The 20,981-nt window shown below is 45.1% G+C and overlaps 2 protein-coding genes across 5 annotated transcripts in view; one reads left to right on the forward strand and one right to left on the reverse strand.

The window, feature by feature from the left end:
* Positions 1 to 1,969, forward strand: part of LOC147100943 (tubulin gamma-1 chain-like) — a 91,486-nt gene extending 89,517 nt beyond the window's left edge. Inside the window, exon 9 of the mRNA XM_085966008.1 lies at positions 478 to 1,969. Within this exon, the coding sequence (XP_085822134.1) occupies positions 478 to 675 (198 nt within the window). The 3' untranslated portion in view covers positions 676 to 1,969. The remainder of the gene's footprint in view (positions 1 to 477) is intronic.
* Positions 1,970 to 3,292: 1,323 nt separating this feature from the next.
* plekhh3 (pleckstrin homology, MyTH4 and FERM domain containing H3) overlaps positions 3,293 to 20,981 on the reverse strand; it is a 60,323-nt gene continuing 42,634 nt past the window's right edge. For 2 of the 4 annotated variants that reach the window (XM_085966045.1, XM_085966047.1), the window contains 5 exons: positions 20,832 to 20,968; positions 18,680 to 18,800; positions 15,472 to 15,933; positions 6,277 to 6,468; positions 3,293 to 4,887 (listed from right to left, as the gene is read on the reverse strand). In XM_085966045.1, the coding sequence (XP_085822171.1) occupies positions 4,714 to 4,887; positions 6,277 to 6,468; positions 15,472 to 15,933; positions 18,680 to 18,800; positions 20,832 to 20,968 (1,086 nt within the window). In that variant the 3' untranslated portion in view covers positions 3,293 to 4,713. The remainder of the gene's footprint in view (positions 4,888 to 6,276; positions 6,469 to 15,471; positions 15,934 to 18,679; positions 18,801 to 20,831; positions 20,969 to 20,981) is intronic. The other 2 variants (XM_085966046.1, XM_085966048.1) reach the window with 2 other exon arrangements.

Consider the following 20,981-nt stretch of genomic DNA (forward strand, 5'->3'; position numbering starts at 1 on the left):
CCAGCGCACCGTGGCTGCAGTGTGTACCATCTATAAGATGCACTGCAGCAATTCGCCAAGGCTCCTTCGGCAGCACCTCCCAAACCTGCGATGTCTTCCACCTAGAAGGACAAGGACACCAGGCACCATCCTTACTTGGAAATATATCACCGTTCCTCATCATCGCTGGGTCAAAATCCTGGAACTCCCTCCCTAACAGCACTGTTGGGAGTACCTTCACCACATGGACTGCAGCGGTTCAAGCAGGTGGCGCACCACCAACTTTTCGAGGGTAATTGGGGATGGGCAATAAATGCTGGCCTTGCCAGTGATGCCCACATCCCATGAATGAATAAAAAAAAATCAAAACTTCAGAGGAATTTGAATAAGGGATTTCAGCATTAAAAGGTTGTATCCAAGAGGTTTTGTGAAATTATATTGTACCTTGTACTGAATCTTACAGCATTAATGGTTTCCTCTCCTAACTCTTCACCTCAGCTGTTCGAGAGAACCAGCAGGCAATACGACAAGCTCAGAAAGAGAGAAGCTTTCTTGGAACAGTTTCGCAAAGAGGACATGTTTAAGGAGAATTTTGATGAACTGGACAGCTCTCGGGAGATTGTACAGCAGCTGATTGATGAGTATCACGCTGCTACCCGTCCTGACTACATCTCCTGGGGTACACAGGAGCAGTGAGCGTGCACACTTACTGCAGCCAGCATTAACCGAAAGCAAGTATAAATTAGGAGATTCCACGTGTGCAGCATCCTAAACTGATAAGTAGCCTCTGTACATACCTTAACATTTCTGTTTGTCTGATATTTGCGTTCAAGTTTCCTTTGTGTGAAGCAAATGATTGGATGTCACAAAACATGGTAAATGTGCAGGCTTGTGTCTGTAACTCATCAACGGCTGTACTGATTGCCACTGTCCCACTCCACCCCTGGACATGTTCTGAGGAAAGTTGCAAGTGAAAGCTGGTGATTCTGGCATTGGTCAGATAGCTCTAACTGTATAAATGCATTTCATTCAGTTGAGTGATTCACTCTTGTACACCTCTCTGCAGTTTTTATTGCAGTGCTGGTGTGAGCAGCACATTGCATAAGCATGGAGTCAGCTTTTAGTGTACATAATGAGCTGTTCAACCTCTGAGTCAGTGTCTAATGTACACTGTAGGTTGTGAAACCGTTATTTGGCAGCACGTCATGAAGGCAGTGTTCAAATAACCGTGGTAGGACTTGCCCAGGCAGTTCAGTTAAGAAAAATTTCCTTTACTTCATGCGCTGTTTTTTAAAAACTAATCTGACGAAAGTTTGCACCGTCTAAATCTTAGTGGGAGTTTTAGTTTAAAAACAGTGGAGACCCTGTCAGCTAAGAGTCTTTATTTTTGATCCCACTTTGGTTTACTCCAGTCCTGGATATACAATTTAATTCATAATAACTAACATTTTGTCTCCTATTTATTTAAATTTGGGATTGGATTTTTTTTTTTCAGTACCTGGCCTCACCTCCAGAACATCTGGAGTAACCGAGGGAAAGGTAAACTGGTCACATTCGCTGCCCGTGGATGGGAAAATCAAGTACAGCCAGCTCGGCCTGCATGTTTGAATGCTCTCCCTCGGGAAGTTGGGGATGTTGCTTCACTTGGAAAGTGATGCTCATTTAATGAAGCACTTATCAGTTTAGCAAAGGAACTGCTGAGGCTCCAGGTATCTAGAGTTAAGCTCACTGTTTAGATGTTATTGGCCTGTGTTTTGATTTGGTTACAGTTTCTTCGGTCTCCAGTCACAAAATGTTGTCTGCGTCAGTGACCCCTTCACATGGAGACAATCTTTAAATGTGATTGAAACTCCGTTTCAGTTGTGTTTAGCCTTTACTTTGCATATTGGGTGTGGGGATATCTGGGGGAAGGGCCTGTACATAACGCTGTAGAGTGCATTATTAAGCTACCCAATGTGACGCATCCTAATAAAAAACTTTTTCTATTGAACAGTAGTTTTTGCATCTCTCACTTGGTTCTGAGAAGTCTCACCCCTCCTTTCCCCCAGCCCATATATACACATTCATTTGGATTTTATTAGGATTCTGTTGCATTTCAAAGAGTAATATCACATGAAAGGAACTTTTCCCCTTAGTAGAGAGGTCAATAACCAGGGGGCATAGTTTCAAGGTAAGGGGCAGGAGGTTTAGAGGGGATTTGAGGAAAAACTTTTTCACCCAGAGGGTGGTTGGAATCTGGAACTCACTGCCTGAAAGGGTGGTAGAGGCAGGAACCCTCAACATTCAAGAAGCATTTGGATGAGCACTTGAAACGCCACAGCATACAAGGCTACGGACCAAGTGCTGGAAAATGGGATTAGAATAGACAGGGCTTGATGGCCGGCGCGGACACGATGGGCCGAAGGGCCTCTTTCTGTGCTGTTCTAGCAAAAATCAATTTTTAAATGATTTACTGATCATTAATATTTAAAGGAGATAGATAGTCAGAATTAGGTAGTGGACTGTTAGCTAGCATGAATTCTTTCTCATCCTTTGTCCCTAGAATCTGATTTAAGTACAGACGTTTCAGCACTCAAAGGGCTGGTGAGCCATACTGCCGACAGTGGCCATGGTTCATACAATCACTTTGAACTTTTATTGACTCACGGTCCTTTACTCTGGCATTGCACCCTGCCCTTTCTACACAATAATCATTGGGTCAGTTAATTCCAGAATCCAACATTCTGCCACTTAAATATTTCCGCCCTGTATTTTTTGTATTTGATAGATGGAATGATTCGCCTCTGTACTCCCAGATTACAGCCTCGCCATTAGGAAACAGGTTATACGCCACATTATACCTTTAAAAAGGAACTAGTTAAATAACTTGCAATGGGATGAGGGTTCTAGAGATAGTAAAGATCTGTGTGATTCATATAAAGGAAGTATATTCTGTAGTGCCTTAACACATCTCTTGCACCCACCGTAGGCAAACACAGTAGTCATTGTGTGCACAGTGGTGCCCCACAAACAGCAATGAGATAAATGACCAGTTGATCTGTATTCTGGTGGTCACTGAGGGAAGCATAGTGGCCAGGACGCAGGGAACATCCTGCTCTTTGATTAGTGCCATCAGACCTTAAACAGCCACCTGAAGCACTGGAACAGGACCTTGTTTAATGTTTCATTCAAAGGACAGCAGCTCCAACAATCTAGCACTTCCTCAGTACTGCACTGTAGTCGCAACCGAGACTGCTCAAGGACCTGGTGTGGGGCTTGAAGATTAACTATAGGTATGTATTTGTGAATAAGTCAGTAAATCTAATTTAGCCCATTTTCTAGTACTAAAATAAGTTGTTTTAATCCTGATAAAGTTTTTACATATTGCACATAAATTCATCTGTACAGTATAGTGCAGTAAATGTACATTGAAAGAGAAAGGAAACATGCAGTATACTGTTAAATAAAACAGCTTTTCCATTACAAAGTGAGTTTAAGACACAATATGGAAGGGTAGTCCCTGTGTTAAACCAAAGCTGCCAGCAGCTTTAAACAATGGGTCTGATAACTCTACAGTCGGTGCTGTTGAACAGCAGCTTCAGACTTGTGGAAGTTGATGCAGTGAGTTACTTCCTGATTCCAGAGGATTTGGTACATGCTGTTTCCTGTAGGTTGTTTAACCTGTGCCTATATCTAACAATAAAACTGCACAGTAACCAAATGGTTCCAGACTGGTTAGCCCATGTCCTGTCACCAACAGTCCTTGAGCCCTTCACCTTATGTTCATGTAACAGAGTTGCAACATTTTTAAAGGAAAGTAGTAATTGTAGCGCAGTGTTGTGATACTTAAGTTGGAAAGAGTAGTGTTTTTAAAAGCAAGAAAGACAAAATTAATTCTCTCTCTCCTGATTTCTGGCTGGGCACTAATGTCATCAGATCATGGCATTTTGATCTCTATCTTTCATCTGTAACAGATCAGAAGCACTATCTGAATTTCAAATGTGATCTAATCCCTGCTTGGTTTCCACTTGCTATCTTTCACCTTGTACATATTCCGTGCCAGAGAAATTAAGTTTTTATAATCCCCATCAATCACAAGACTAGGGTTTGGAGCTAGGTGACCTTGCAGCATTTACAGATTCTGTTCAGTTGCTGAAATACCAGGTGGTTTGTTAATGTGAGGACTGATGTACAAGGGGAACATTTCACTGGAATACCTTCCCATTTGTATTGATTTATGCAGAGTGACATTAAACTTCCGTTTGTTCTTTTCCAGCCCCAGACTGCGAGGCCTTTGCCACAGAGTGGAGCATCATTCACTCCTGTTCCTGCCTTCAGGGCAGTCTGACAGGGCAAGACTGGGACCTTAGTTTCTGATGCGTGTTCTCACAATGGTTTAAAAGCATCTAGAAAATTATACTGTATGTTGGTCATACAGTGTAAACTTTCTGAATGTTGGAGAAGCCTTTTTGCTCACATGATCTACAGTATGTTAAATGTTTAAGTGACATTACCACAGTGTTGCATTACAGGCTGTAAAGAAGCTCAGAGAAGTTGCACCAACTAGTGTTTCAGTAAAGCGGAACTCCCTGCTGCAGCAACTCGTACATAGGTTGTTGGAAAGAATAAAGGCACTATAAGGTAAGATGAGGCTTGCTGTGCTGTGTGCTGAGGCCTACTGATGCAGTAGTAATAAGGACAGGGAATATCTTGCCAAAGATAGCTCTCCCAATGTGCTTTGCTGTGCCAGATGCCTCACAAGGTTAAAGTTTCCTCTGTGCTGGAATCCCTGTATAGGATACGGTGGTGACTATTGGCCAGGCCACCTGTTGTGATGGGTCTAATTCGATGGCCACCAGCACGGACTCGGGCTCGTGTTCTGACATGATTGGCGCTGTAAATTTTCATTAGCTGAGCAATCTCTTGGACCTAAGGATTAAAAAATAAATTAATTTAAAAAGGCATTATTCAGAAAGTCATTTCTTCACATCAGCCAGTATAGTGTTTCGGGGAAGCCCATAGATTAGGAGAATAAAAGACATTATGTGACCTATATCACATGTCATTGTTAAATAAGAGAAAGATCATCCAATAGATCATTGTGGGGTCCTCTCCACCTTTAATAGATCATTGTGGGGTCCTCTCCACCTTTAATAGATCATTGTGGGGTCCTCTCCACCTTTCACGTCTCTCGGCAACATTCACAAATCCTTGCTGCCAAATCTCTGCCGATGCAGCCTGGTAAACAAACTCTTACAGATAAACGAGCACAAACTAGAGTAACGCAATCCCAACGATCCCTGCTGTGATGTGTGGGAATGCAACACCAGGGCAAAACTGAGAAATTGGAGACTTGCTACACGGGGGTAACTGACTAATTGGTGTTTAGAAGAGGGAAGGTGAACAGAAAGTTCAGATTTAATTACTTCACAGGATGGTAAATATGTGGAATGTTCTGAATAGGGAGTCGGTAGGAGCAGACAGTGTCAGCCAATTCAAAAGGGAGTTTCTAAGCAAAATGAAGTGATTGAGTATAGTGTGGGATCTTTAAATGTGGGACTGTCCATATCTATCCTTTTCATCATCCTTGTGTTCCTGCGCTCCTCCAAGTATTAGATTTCACATTTTACAGAGAATTTCTGATTCTAGGCTGTTAAAGTTACAGCTTTTTAAAAAGTAATTATTTGTTACTGTAGTTATTATATGTAATTACTATTTTAGCAACTTGCTTCATAAAGCGTTTGTGGGGGTTGCTATGTTGGTAGCGTTCGATTAGTTAAACTATTCAGGGAAAGCAATGAATAGGGAAGGTGCAGTGGGCTGGTATTTAAATAAGCCTTACCATGTTCATGGGAAATAGCAGAGCACACTGGATGTGTGTTGTTGAAAGTAGTGGAGGATACCGATGAGGATAAATTGCCTTGGTTGCCTGTGCAATCCCTGCCAGCAGGTTTGAGAGAGGCTGGAAGCAAGCTTCAGGAAGTTAATGAATGCAAGAAATTTGGGGATTCCGGATGACTGAAAAGTGGTAGTTTGTAGAATGCTGAGGATTGTGGGTAGGTCAACTCTTATAACCCAGTCTGCGTGGAAACTTTGGGGAAAGTATTCAAATTATAATGTGGTTGTGTGTTTGAGGGATGGGAGTATAAGGAGTTGGGGATTAACACAAACAGAATGTATTCCATGGTAACTGATCTCCTGTGAAACCACGATTTTTCTAATGAGGCACCTCAGTGATGTTGCATATTGATTAAAGTTGCACTGCTGCGATGTTACAATTTGGGACAATACCTTGCAGGACTCGATACCATGCCATACCTTGCAGGACTCAAACAGCAAGTCCTTTTTACTTCGAGTAATTTTGAAGGTGTTCCTATCTGTTGCCTCAAATGATGAAATCTGCTGGTAATCAAAACTCTCCACGGGCTCCGCATCTCCTTGTCTGTAGAGAGCAACAGCCTTTGCTCCTACTGCCAGCCACAGTGTCTGAGCCAAGCTCCTTGCAGAACTCTGTAATGCATCAGAGGCCAGACTTTATCCACTCTTAAAACACTGCCATTTGTCCGGGTTCCACTTTCATTCAGGTACTTGTATGAATAAGTAAATATTTACCTTAGGCTATAAATATTACATTAATATCAGACCCGTTAACATTTTACAAGCCAGCAATCTAGCTCATGCTTCTTCATTATCTTATGGAATTTCCTTTTATTTGATTCTTTGGTAATATTTTTGTGATTTTGTTTATAATCATTAACATCTTGCATTTACACAGCGCCTTTAATGTAGTAAAACATCCCAAAGCACTTCACAGGAGCGTGATCAGACAAAATTGACACCGAGCCCAAGAAGGAGACATTAAGGCAGGTGACCAAAAGCTTGGTCAAAGAGAGAGGTTTTATGGAGTGTCTTAAAGGTGGAGAGGTTTAGGGAGGAAATTCAAGAGCTTAGGGCCGAGACAGCTGAAGGCACAGCCACCAATGGTAAGGTGAAGGAAGTGGGGTTGCAAGAGGCCAGAATTGGAGGAACTCCGTTCTCAGAGTGTTGTAGGGCTGGGGAATCAAAGCAGAGGGCATCACAGTCGAGCCTGATCCTGATGGCAGAAACTCTGGCTGCTTTCCCCTACCCCGTCCAGAGACATTGAGGTTAGGTACACTCCCAGTGATGCCCAGGGTGGAACAGTCTTGCTCAGGCCAACCTTTGAACCAAGAATCTTCTGGGTGATTCAGAAATGAGGTGGCATTGTAAAGTTTGCTGTTGACCTAAGTCCAGATGTTGAACGATAAGGAAGCTTGGATATTGTCAACATTTGGAGGGGAGAGAAAGGGGTCCCTCTGTCCCTAGGCTCAGGGTCTGCTTTCTCAGATTTTTGATAATTTGTGATAAAATGGAAATTAACTGTCTTATGGTGACTTTCATTATCATGACTAAAATCAATGTATCACAAAGAATTCTCACTAACTGTACCAGCTGTTATGTTTATTTACATCTTTCTCGTATGTGAATTTTATTTTAAACAGTGAGCATTGCCTTTGTCTTTTTCTCTGTTAGATCAGTGGGTTAGTTCTTAGTCTATTAAATAGAGGCATGGCAGGGCAGCTCAGTCCCATGGAGTACACATCCTGTGCCATGTGGGAAGTCCTGGATGCTTCGCGTAGCCTGGAAGACCACATGTGCAGGAAGTGTTACCAGTTACACCAACTCGAGCTCCGGGTTTCGGAGTTTGAACAGCGGCTGGAGTCACTGCGGTGCATCTGCGAGGCTGAGCGTTACGTGGATAGCACGTTTCAGGAGGTGGTCACCCCACAGCTTAAGAGTATGCAGGCAGAGAGGGAATGGGTGACCGGCAGACAGAAGAGGAGGACCAGGCAGGTAGTCCAGGAGTGCATCTCGCTCTCCGACCAATATTCTGTTCTGAGTACTGGTGGGGCGATGGTTCCTCTGGGGAGTGCAGCCGGAGACAAGTCCACAGCACCACGGGTGGCTCAGCTGCACAGGTGGGGAGGGAAAAGAGTGAAAGAGCAATAGTGGTAGGGGATTCGATAGGGGAGCAGACAGGTCTTTCTGCGACTGTAGACGTGACCCCAGGATGGTATGTTGCCTCCCTGGTGCCAGGGTCAAGGATGTCACTGAGCGGCTGCAGGGCATTCTGAGGGGGGAGGGTGAACGGCCACAGGTCGTTGTCCATATCAGTACCAACAACATAGGCAGAAAGAGGGATGAGGTCCTGCAGACAGAGTTTAGGAGAGAGAGTAAAACGCAGGACATCAAAGATAGTAATCATCGGATTACTCCAGGTGCCACGTGCTAGTGAGTACAGGAATAGGAGGATAGAACAGATGAATGCATAGCTGGAGAGATGGTGCAAGAAGGAGGGCTTTAGATTCATGAGGCATTGGGACTGTTTCTGGGGAAGGTGGGACCTGTACAAGCCGGACAGGTTACACCTCAACAGAGCCGGGACCAATATTCTCGGGAGGATTGTTAGTGCTGTTGGGGAGGGTTTAAACTATCTTGTCAGGGGGGGTGGGCACCAGCATATAGAAATAGAAAAGAGGAATAAGGTACATAAGAGTGAGTCTGTTGGATAGTACGAGAGAAGAAAGTAGTACTAGAGGCAGAAGTAGTACCATATTAGGTAGGAGCAGACTAAGAAAGACTGAAAAATTCAAAAATGGGTTTAGAATGCATGTATGTCAACGCACAAAGTGTGGTGAATAAGGTTGGTGAGCTACAAGCACAATTAGCTGTGTGGCAATAACAAACGTGGCTTAAAAACGGTGAGGACTGGGCACTTAATATTCAAGGGTACAAAGTGTTCAGAAAAGATAGGGAAGGAAAAAAGGGAGGTGGGGTGGCAGTGCTGATTAAGGAAGACATTGTAGTGTTGGAATGGGAGGATGTTCTTGAGGGGACAAGGACAGAATCCATTTGGATGGCGTTGAGGAGCAAAAAGGATATGATCACGCTAATGGGGGTATTCTATAGGCCTCCAAATAGTGAGAGAGGGGTAGAGGAGCAAATCTGCAGGGAAATCGCAGAAGTATGCAAGAGCTATTTACCCAAATATTGATTGGTATAATGCTAGGGTAAAGGGAAAGGAGGGGAAGGAATTTCTGAAATGTGTTCAGGAGAATTTCCTTGACCAGTATATTCTTGGCCCAACTAGGAAGGACATATTGCTGGATCTGGTGCTGGGGAATGAGGTGGGCCAGGTCGACCACTTGGGTACGAGTGATCATCGTATCATAAGATTTAGATTAGCAATGGAGAGGAGCAAGGAACCATCTAGAGTGGAACTTCTAAACTGGAATAGGGCTAACTTCAATGGGATACGAAAGGATCGAGCCAGGGTAAAATGGAACCAAAGACTGCCAGGAAAAACTGTAACGGAACAATGGGTGATCTTTAAGGAGGAGATGTTCCAAGTACAGGCTAGGTACATTCCAACAAGAGGGAAGGGTAAGGGAACCAAAGCTAGGGCTCCTTGGATGACGAGGGAGATCGAGAAGATGATGGGGAAAAAAAGAGGGTGTATGATGCATGTCAGGTGAATTCTTCAAGGGAGAACGAGACCAAATACAATAAGTTGAGAGGGGAAGTGAAGATGAAAATAAGATTGGCAAAGAGAGAATATGAGAGTAGAATGGTGGTTAACATAAAAGGGAACCCAAAAATCTTCTACCGGCATGTAAACAGTAAGCGGGTAGTAAGAGACGGGTTGGGGTCTAATGGGGACAAAGAAGGTGATCTATGCTTAGAGGCACAGGGCAAGGCTAGAATACTCAATGAGTACTGTATATCGGTGTTTACTAAGGAGGTGGATGCTGACAAAATATCGGTAGAAGTGGAAAAGTTAGAAGCAATGGAAGGGGTGAAAACTGATAGACAAAATGTACTAGGAAGGCTGGGTATGCTTAGAGTGGATAAGTCGCCTGGTCCAGATGGCTTGCATCCCAGATTGTTAAGGGAATTGGGGAGGAGATAACGGAAGGGCTTGCCATAATCCAATCTTCCCTTGATGTGGAGGAGGTGCCTGAGGATTAGAGGTGCCTGAGGATTGGAAAGTGGCAAATGTGACACCATTGTTCAAGAAAGGGTGTAAGGACAATCCTAGTAACTGCAGGCCGATCAGTTTAACATCAGTGGTGTGTAAAGTTTTAGAAACAATAATTAAGGAAAAAATTAACGTGCACTTGGAGAGGTTTAAGCTAATTAAGGAGAGCCAACATGGATTTGTAAAAGGCAGATCATGTTTGACTAATCTAGTTGAATTTTTTGATGAAGTAACAGGGAGGATTGATGAAGGGAATGCAATGGATGTCTACATGGATTGTAGGAAGACGTTTGACAAAGTACCACAGGAAGGCTGGTTAACAAAATTGAGGCTCATGGAATAGGTGGGTCAATGGCAGCTTGGATAAGGAATTGGCTTAAGGACAGAAAACAGCGAGTTGTGGTAAATGGCTGTTTTTCCGACTGGAGGATGGTGGACAGTGGTGTTCTCCAAGGGTCAGTGCTGGGGCCAGTGCTTTTTTTGACATATATAAATGACCTGGATATTGGAATACAGAGTAGAATTTCTAAATTTGCCGATGACACCAAACTTGGGGGTGTGGCAAACAGTGAGGATGATACCAATCGACCAACAGGACATAGAAAGGCTAGCAGAATGGGCAGACAAGTGGCAGATGGAATTTAATACAGAGAAGTGAGGGTGATGCATTTTGGCAGAAGGATCAGGGAGAGGCAATATACACTTAATGGCACAGTTTTAATGAGTGTGCAGGGACATAGGGACCTGGGAGTTAATGTGCATAGGTCCCTGAAGGTGGCAGGACATATTGAGAGAGTGGTTAACAAAGCATATTGGATCTTGGGCTTCATAAACAGAGGTATTGAGTACAAAAGTAGAGAAGTTATGCTGAACCTTTATAAAGCGCTGGTTAGGCCACAACTGTAGTATTGCATCCAGTTCTGGTCACCACACTTTAGGAAGGATGTGTAGGCCCTTGAGAGGGAGCTGAGAAGATTTACCAGAATGGTTCTCTGGAGATGGGGGATCTTCGCTACAAGGACAGGTTGGAGAAGCTGAATTTGTTTTCATTAGATCAAAGGAGGTTGAGTGGTGATTTGGTAGAGGTGTACAAGATTATGATGGGTTTGGATAGGCTAGATGGGGAAAGGCTCTTCCCACTAGTTGATGGTACAAGGACTAGGGGACACAGATTTAAGGTTTTGGGCAAGAGATACAGGGAGGATGTGAGGAAAAACTTATTTACGCAGCGAGTGGTGAGGACATAGAAACATAGAAGATAGGAGCAGGAGTAGGCCATTGGACCCTCGAGCCTGCTCCGCCATTCAACAAGATCATGGCTGATCATCCAAACTCAGTACCCTGTCCCTGCCTTCTCCCCATACTCCTTGATCCCTTTAGCTTTAAGAAATATATCTAACTCCTTCTTGAATATATTTAATGAATTGGCCTCCACTGCCTTCTGTGGTAGAGAATTCCACAGGTTCACCACTCTCTGGGTGAAGAAATTTCTCCTCATCTCTGTCCTAAATGGCTTACCCCTTATCCTTAGACTGTGACCCCTGGTTCTGGACTCCCCCGCCATTGGGAACATCCTTCCTGCATCTAGTCTGTCTAGTCTGTTAGAATTTTATAAGTTTCAATGAGATCCCCTCTCATTCTTCTAAACTCCAGCGAATATAAGCCCAATCGACCCAATTGCTCCTCATACGTCATTCCTGCCATCCCAGGTATCAGCCTGGTGAATCTTCGCTGCATTCCCTCCATGACAAGAACATCCTTCCTCAGATAAGGCGACCAAAACTGCACATAATACTCAAGGTGTGGTCTCACCAAGGCCCTGTACAACTGCAGCAAGACATCCTTGTTCCTGTACTCGAACCCTCTTGCTACGAAGGACCTGGAACTCGCTGCCGATGGAAGTGGTGGAAGCGGAGACACTCAATGTTTTCAAGGGGAGACTGGATCGGCACTTGAGGGAAATAAATCTGCAGGGCTACGGGGATAGAGCGGGGGAATGGGACTGACTGGATTGCTCTAGAGAGCCGGCACGGACTCGATGGGCCGAAAGGCCTCCTGTGCCATTATGACTCTGACTAAAGGATGACCATGTCACAGATTTCCTAGGATGCGTTACTGAGCAGGATTACTATCAGCAGATACAGTGTCATGACTAGGAGAAGTTACTAAGCCCAACAGTATGACTGGGTGTTCTATCAGTAGAGCTAATCAGTAACGCTGATGTAATCCTGCTCCCCATACCATTATAGGATAGTTGGTCTTCAGTGATTGGTAAACTATAAGAGTCTATAAAATGGGACGAAATTACTAAGCAGTTGGAGAAACATGAGTTTTTCAGGGCCAGTTAGTATAGAATTCTAAAAAGCAGATTCTACTTAACCAACCTTATAGTTATTTGAAGTAGTAACAAAGAAGGTAGATAAAGACAGTATGGGTTACATGGATTTTTAAAAGCATTGGTTACCACTGTAAAGGTAATGGCCTATGGCCACATGGGTTACCACTGTGTAAAGGTAATGGCCTATGGCCACATGGATTACCACTGTGTAAAGGTAATGGCCTATGGCCACATGGGTTACCACTGTGTAAAGGTAATGGCCTATGGCCACATTGGTTACCACTGTGTAAAGGTAATGGCCTATGGCCACATGGGTTACCACTGTGTAAAGGTAATGGCCTATGGCCACATGGGTTACCACTGTGTAAGGGTAATGGCCTATGGCCACATGGATTACCACTGTGTAAAGGTAATGGCCTATGGCCACATGGGTGAGAGATGGTTGGAGGGCAGAAAGCAATAGTTTGGGGTAAAATGGAGGTTTGTCGGACTGGGAGGGAGCGGCGAGTGGGGTCCACAGAGGTCTTAGTTGGAGCTGCTCTTATTTATACATAAATTATTTGGATCTGAGAAATTGGTGACTGGGATTAGATTGGGTGGCACAGGGAGTGAGGGGGATCAGACTGGGATATTAAAGGGCACAGGGAGTGAGGGGGATCAGACTGGGATATTAAAGGGCACAGGGAGTGAGGGGGATCAGACTGGGATATTAAAGGGCACAGGGAGTGAGGGGGATCAGACTGGGATATTAAAGGGCACAGGGAGTGAGGGGGATCAGACTGGGATATTAAAGGGCACAGGGAGTGAGGGGGATCAGACTGGGATATTAAAGGGCACAGGGAGTGAGGGGGATCAGACTGGGATCTTAAAGGGCACGGGGAGTGAGGGGGATCAGACTGGGATATTAAAGGGTACGGGGAGTGAGCAGGATCAGACTGGGATATTAAAGGGTACGGGGAGTGAGCAGGATCAGACTGGGATATTAAAGGGTACGGGGAGTGAGCAGGATCAGACTGGGATATTAAAGGGTACGGGGAGTGAGCAGGATCAGACTGGGATATTAAAGGGTACGGGGAGTGAGCATGATCAGACTGGGATCTTAAAGGGTACGGGGAGTGAGGGGGAGAGGGATTAGACTGGATGGTAATTTAAAGGGTACGGGGAGTGCGCAGGAGAATGGGGTTAGACTGGGTGGGACATTAAAGGTTATGAGGGGTGAGGGGGATATTAACCGGTACTGGGAGTGAGCAGGTGACTGGGTGGGACATTAAAGGTTATGGGGAGTGAGGAGGGATATTAAACGGTACTGGGAGTGAGCAGGTGACTGGGTGGGACATTAAAGGTTATGGGGAGTGAGGAGGGATATTAAACGGTACTGGGAGTGAGGTGACTGGGTGGGACATTAAAGGTTATGAGGGGTGAGGAGGGATATTAAACGGTACTGGGAGTGAGCAGGTGACTGGGTGGGACATTAAAGGTTATGGGGAGTGAGGAGGGATATTAAACGGTACTGGGAGTGAGCAGGTGACTGGGTGGGACATTAAAGGTTATGGGGAGTGAGGAGGGATATTAAACGGTACTGGGAGTGAGGTGACTGGGTGGGACATTAAAGGTTATGAGGGGTGAGGAGGGATATTAAACGGTACTGGGAGTGAGCAGGTGACTGGGTGGGACATTAAAGGTTATGGGGAGTGAGGAGGGATATTAAACGGTACTGGGAGTGAGCAGGTGACTGGGTGGGACATTAAAGGTTATGGGGAGTGAGGAGGGATATTAAACGGTACTGGGAGTGAGCAGGTGACTGGGTGGGACATTAAAGGTTATGAGGGGTGAGGAGGGATATTAAACGGTACTGGGAGTGAGCAGGTGACTGGGTGGGAAATGGACAAAACAAAAAACCGACTCAGACTGATGAGCAAAATGGCCTGGTTTTCTGCTGGAATATTCTATGATTGTAGGGACTACCGTTCCTGCATTGATGTCAACACTTTACTCATTTGTGCAAATATATTTAAATCAACAAAACCAGAAAGAGTGACGTTAATCAGAATCTTGACTTTATGATGCTTTCCGAGGAGGCTAGCATGCTTTAAAGAATGTTACTTTTTGAGGACGGGATTTGTGACTGGTCACTCTGATGTTAGTTTATAGATTGGCTGAGGGTGTTGTTACGGCCCAAACTGTGTAAATATAGGTGTGCAAATGAACGTTTTACTGATGCACAGATTTAGCAGCTCAGAGCGGGTTTATGTTCACTTTACAGTAAAATGCAGTAAGACAAATCAGCTCGGAGCCAGCAAACTCATCTCCCGCTCTGAGGGGGCTGGGATACAGCCAGTTACGTCAGTATGTAAGCATAACTTATATCTGTATAGCTGTGAACCTTTAATCACTTCTGTTTGTTTACACAACTAGGTGTGAAACCTGTTTCAATAAATCACTGGAATATGTACTTCCTTGTAAATCTGAGGGGCTTGGGTTAGAGCGGGAGGCAAATGGTGTCACATGAGAGACCTAGAATATCTGTGGCCTTTAACTGGATCATCCGATCAGCTGAATTCAGCCAAGTCAAACAGCAGCTTCTGAACTCGTTCTCCCCATGATCTAATTGGAATAAAAAGATCAATGCCTGAGGGATGAAGGAAGCTTTGTCTGAGATCAGGAGATGGTGCTAATGGAGCCAAGACTGTATAAGCACAACCCTCCTGCTCTTCACCTCACACTGTCCTGGTATTCATCCTCCTAGGTCCGCTCCTGGCTGGAGAGGTTGACCTGGCTGAGGTCAGGGTTGTAACATGTAGAAAATTCTGGGTTTGAATTTTTCATATTGCTGTTGTGCAATGTCACTGTGCCTCTTTCACATAGCTTTCACCTGCTATCTGCAATGGGTCACAAGGAATAATAAACACATCCTGTGACTGGATCACCAGAAAAGAAACTGGGATTCTTTTCAATATAATCGAAAGAGCACCTGGATAGTGGCTGCATGCTGCAGGGACAGATAGACCCTCTCCTGTATATCGTGTGTTTTATTAGTGCAGGGAATGTCTTTCCACACACACTGCACGGGGAGATTCTGATGCAAAAATGCATCAAATAAATTATCCAATGCACTTACTCTAAATACACTGACTTCAAACAGTGTGGCTCCATATCCAGACCATCCCCTTACGATGTTGAGATATGTTGTCATTGCCTCCACTTGGTTCATTCCCTGAAGCTGTTTCCACTGTTCAACGATCGCGGCCATTGAAGCAGCCGCCTCCTCTTTCAGCCGCACTTTTAACAGCTGCTCCTCCTCGAGTTTCTGTTTGTGGGTTGTGCCCCACAGGCTGCTCGCCAGGGCTCCTGGCAGGAAGTGACTCCGGCCCTTATTATTTGTGCCATTTGTGGAAAGTAACACCTTTACAGATTGCTGAACCCGAGCCCGGAGAGCACGTAGAGGAAACAACTCCTGGAGTTTAGGCAGTGGCACATGTGTGGTGAAATCCCGGATTGTAAACTGCAGTCTCAGGGCAGCTAGGGACTGCAGGGTTTCTTCTGATGCAGGGAAATGGCCTTTGGTTACCATCTCGTGGGCCTAGGTCACAAACAAAGCAAATCTCTTGGTGCACATAATAGGAGGATTCAAAAATAGGACATGTACCCAATAACACGGTGCGTTTTGTATAATGCTTACAGACTCCCCTGGCATTGGTCAGAGATGGTGTAGAAACTAGAGCACGGTTGTTACATTGCTAATGAGGGCTGTCACTTTATGGGAACTGCACAAGGATTCCATGGGAATTCAAATCATTACAACTACTTGTAAATTTTTCAGGTGAATTACATTCAGCGAATTACTTGTACATTTCAGGCTCAGAGTGAGAAGGGATCTTGTGTCGCATTACTCAAAGATGAATCGGAAAATAGACTAAATACTGGGGAAGGGGAGATCTTGGGATTCCGCATCATTGTGGGGAAGGGGAGATCTTGAGGTTCAGCAGCATTGAGGGGAGATCTTGGGGTTTAATATTGTGAAATATCTATCAGCTCTAATTAAATATCAAAACAATAATTTGTAATTTTAAGTATAATACAGAAGAAAACACGTTTTAATTCTTCTGATTTTGATGTGAGATCTTGACCCGTAAGAAATTATAAACAGTTATTGTTTGCAGAAAATGTAACCAGTTAGGTGGAAATAACTTTGATAATCTTTTGCTCAAAAAGCTTAAATTTGTCTTCAAACTTAATTTAAAATCATTTGGAAAAACGATATTTTAATCTGAACCATTACGATTCAACACTTGTACTGATAAGGTAGAATAGGAAACCAGTATATTTTTAAATGGTCAGACACTTAAATGTTGGTGTTCAGAGAGATTTAGGTGTCCTCATACAAGAAATACAAGTTAGCACGCAGGTACAACAAGCAATTAGGAAGGCAAATGGCATGTTGGCCTTTATTGCATGGGTAAAGAAGTCTGACTACAATTGTATAGGGCTTTGGAGAGCCCACACCTGGAGTACTGTGCACAGTTTTGGTCTCCTTATCTGAGGAAGAACATACTTGCCTTGGAGGCGGTGCAACGAAGGTTCACTAGATTGATTCCTGGGATGAGAGATTGTGTAGAATGGGCCTATACTCTCTGGAGTTTAGAAGAATGAGAGGTGTTGTCATTGAATCATACAAGATTCTGAGGGGGATTGACAGGGTAGATGCTGAGAGGTTGTTTCCCCTGGCTGGAGAGTCTAGAACTAGGGGTCACGGGGGTTGGCCATTTAAGACTGCGATGCGGAGGAATTTCCTCACTGAGAGGGTTGTGAATCTTTGGAATTCTCTGCCCCGATGAGCTGTGGATGCTCAGTCGTTGAGCATATTCAAGGCTGAGATCAATAGATTTTTGGGTCGAGGGGAATCGGGATATAGGGATTGGGCAGGAAAGTGGAGTTGAGGTCGAAGATTGGCCATGATCTTATTGAATGGCGGAGCAGGCTCGAGAGGCCAAATAGCCTACTCCTGCTCCTATTATGTTCTTATGTAGAAAAAACATTGTTAACTATTTGTTTTCTCAGTAAAAAATAGCAGAGGTGGTATAATCACTCCCTTTCTCCAACACTGAGCTAAGTTTTTTCTCTGAAATAAAAATTAAAGATTCGCTAGCTTAAATCAGGAGGTTTATCTGAAAAGAGCTTATGTAATTTTTGTTTTCAAATCAAAAAAACAAAGGAATTCAAAAGCAGGAAAACATTGGATCCACAAGTGGATGAACATTCAGGGTGGGAAGTCATGGAGGCAGTGGGCCGGGAGCACCTGGGTAATAGACAAGTGAGCCAAGAAGTACATGGGCTAAATAAGGCTGGGAAGTTCCCAGGGCAGGTGAGCAAGTGAGCGGGCATGCTGGGAGCAGGCAAGTGGAGATGCTGGCTGGGAGCGGGTGTGCTGGGAGCAGGCAAGTGGAGATGCTGGCTGGGAGCGTGTGAGCGGGTGTGCTGGGAGCAGGCAAGTGGAGATGCTGGCTGGGAGCGTGTGAGCGGGCATGCTGGAAGCAGGCAAGTGGAGATGCTGGCTGGGAGCGTGTGAGCGGGCATGCTGGAAGCAGGCAAGTGGAGATGCTGGCTGGGAGCGGGTGAGCGGGTGTGCTGGGAGCAGGCAAGTGGAGATGCTGGCTGGGAGCGTGTGAGCGGGCATGCTGGAAGCAGGCAAGTGGAGATGCTGGCTGGGAGCGGGTGAGCGGGTGTGCTGGGAGCAGACATGCTGGGATGCTGGCTGGGAGCGGGTGTGCTGGGAGCAGACATGCTGGGATGCACTCAAATGAGCTGGCAGGCGAAAAAACACGATGCTGTGCAGGAGAGGCCTTCACAGCCCAGCACTTTGTAAAACTTGACCCCTCCCTCTGGAGTCCTTCACAGTGTGACCCACCAGACCCATTCTCAGTTTGCAGCATGTAATGTGTAGTTACTGTGTGTAGACCTCTATACCAGCAATACATAGTGTTATATATATTGGTACTTTATAAGTGAGTAAACCCTCTCTTCCTGTCGGCTAACCCGAATATATCTCTTGTTTAACACCATGTTATAAATGATCCCCTTCCTGTAATGTGATGTGGAGTTGCGTAGTGAATCACTGCAGCTATGGACCATGGACTGATGGAAACAAGACGCACTGCCCCAGATAGCCACAGAGGCACAACCAATTAACATGTTTAAAAGGCAGATATTACTTTGGAAGGAATGGATGTGGAGAAAGGACCGGGAATTGGAATTATAGAGCTACTGCCATGGCGAATGGTGGGGTAGCCCTGATGGGCTGAATGGCCATCCTGGTGCGATATTTTTACCTGTTCGAAGAGGAGAATGAACTCCACGCTGCTCTTTGGAACACTGTCTGAATCCAGGAAACCGTACAGCTTGAAACAAAGCTTCCACTGGTTTTCTGGCTCATCCACGTTTGCAGCAAGACTGGGAAAAGGAAGGAAAACCTTATCAGTTCAAATACACAGGCCAACTCTAACCCTCTCCTTGGTCAATAACAGAACACACACACTTTCATAAAGGGCCATTGCTGCACTGAACAGAAAGGTTTTATCTCAAACTCTTCCAGTTTCTCCAAATGACTCTAGCTAAATGGAACAGGTCTTTATTTTAATTAATTTTCGGGATGTGGGCATCGCTGGCAAGGCTGGCATTTAGAATCATAGAATGGTTAGAATCTAAAAGCTTCCCCACCACCAAGGTTAAACTGATTGGCCTGTAGTTGCTGGGTTTATCTTTACACCCTTTCTTGAACAAGGGTGTAACATTTGCAATTCTCCAGTCCTCTGGCACCACCCCCGTATCTAAGGAGGATTGGAATATTATGGCCAGTACCTCCGCAATTTCCACCCTCAATTCCCTCAGCATCCTAGGATGTATCCCACCACTCCTGGTGACTTATCTACTTTAAGTACAGCCAGCCTCTAATACCTCCTCTATCAATTTTTATCCTATCAAGTATCTCCACTACCTCCTCTTTTACTATGTCTATGGCAGCAGCCTCTTCCTTGGTGAAGGCAGATGCAAAGTACTCGTTTAGTACCTCAGGCATACCCTCTGTCTCCATGCATAGGTCTCCCTTTTGGTCCATCCCTAGTAGCCCCGAGAATGTGGTGAGAGACTTGCTAGGTCACTTCAGAGGGCAGTTAAGAGTCAACCCCGTTGGTGTGGGACTGGAGTCATGTATAGGCCAGACCAGGTAAGGACGGCCAGTTTCCTTCTCCAAAAGACATTAGTGAACCAGTTGGGTTTTTATGATAATCTGACCGCTTCGTGGACACTTTGATGCCAGCTTTTCTTTTACTTGGAGACTTTTAAAATCTGAATTCACTTTCACTGGATTTTTAGTCCAGTAACAATCGCTACACTGCCATACCCCAAAAATGGCACTGGTGTTTGTAATTCACCTGATTTTTCACTAGGTGTTTCAACTAACGCCAAGAATTCTGTAAGTGATTTCTTGCTTCTGATGAATCGAAGTGTGGTTTTATACACACAATATCTGTCACTCTAGCATGGTCGAAATTTAGTGTAATTTGCTCATGGGAAATGTCACTAGCACTAATGTTCTAATGTCAACCAGGGCTCAGGAGTAGCACTCGCACCCGAGTCAGAAGGTTGTGGGTTCATGGCCCACTCCAATGACTTGAGCACAAAAATCTAGACTGACAATTCAGTGTAGTTCTAAGCGAGTGCTGCACTGTTGGAGGGACAGCGCTGAGGGAGTGCCGTGCAGTCTGAGGGGGTAGCACGGAGGGGGCAGTGCTGAGGGAGCGCCGCGCGGTCGGAGGGGGTTGCGCTGAGTAAGCGCTGCACTGTCGGAGGGGGCAGTGCTGAGGAAGCGCCGCACTGTCGGAGGGGGCAGCGCTGAAGGAGCACTGTGCGGTCGGAGGGGGCAGTGCTGAGGAAGCGCCGCACTGTCGGAGGGGGCAGCGCTGAAGGAGCACTGTGCGGTCGGAGGGGGCAGCGCTGAGGAAGCGCCGCACTGTTGGAGGGGGCAGCGCTGAGAGAGCACCGCACTGTCGGAGGGGTCAGCGCTGTGCGGTCGGAGGGGGCAGTCTTTTGGATGCAACATAAACCAAGGCCCCGTCAACCCTCTCGGGTGGATGTTAAAGATCCCATGGTGTGAAGAGAAGAGGAGCTCTTCCAGTGTCCCAGTCAACATTTCTCCCTTGGCTAACATTACTGAAACAGATTATCTGGTTACTTATCGAATTTCTGTTTGTGGAATCTTGCTGTGTGCAAATTGACTCCATTACAATAGTGGCCATTCTTCAGAAGTATTTCATTGACTGAAGTGCACCAGATTTCCTCAGGATGTGAACAGAGCTCTGTAAATATACCAATTTTTCTTTCTTTACTTAACCAGTACTGACTATCATAATTAGAAGGAAGAGTTCTAGCCTCTGAAACAGTTGTTGCAAACATTAAATTTAGAAATCTTCTGCGGATATTTACTTTTCAAACCTGGTTATGATATCTGCTACAATGGTGTCATTTCCCACGAGCCGCTCGTCAGTAATGTTCTGTTCGAAGAGAGCAAACCGATTGCGACTTTGCTCCAAGCAGAGTCTCACCAGCAAACTCTTCACAACCTACGGAGGAGTG

This window comes from Somniosus microcephalus, chromosome 24 (genome assembly GCF_052327205.1).
Source record: "Somniosus microcephalus isolate GS21.2 chromosome 24, FLI_Smic_1.0, whole genome shotgun sequence".
NCBI lineage: Eukaryota > Metazoa > Chordata > Chondrichthyes > Squaliformes > Somniosidae > Somniosus > Somniosus microcephalus.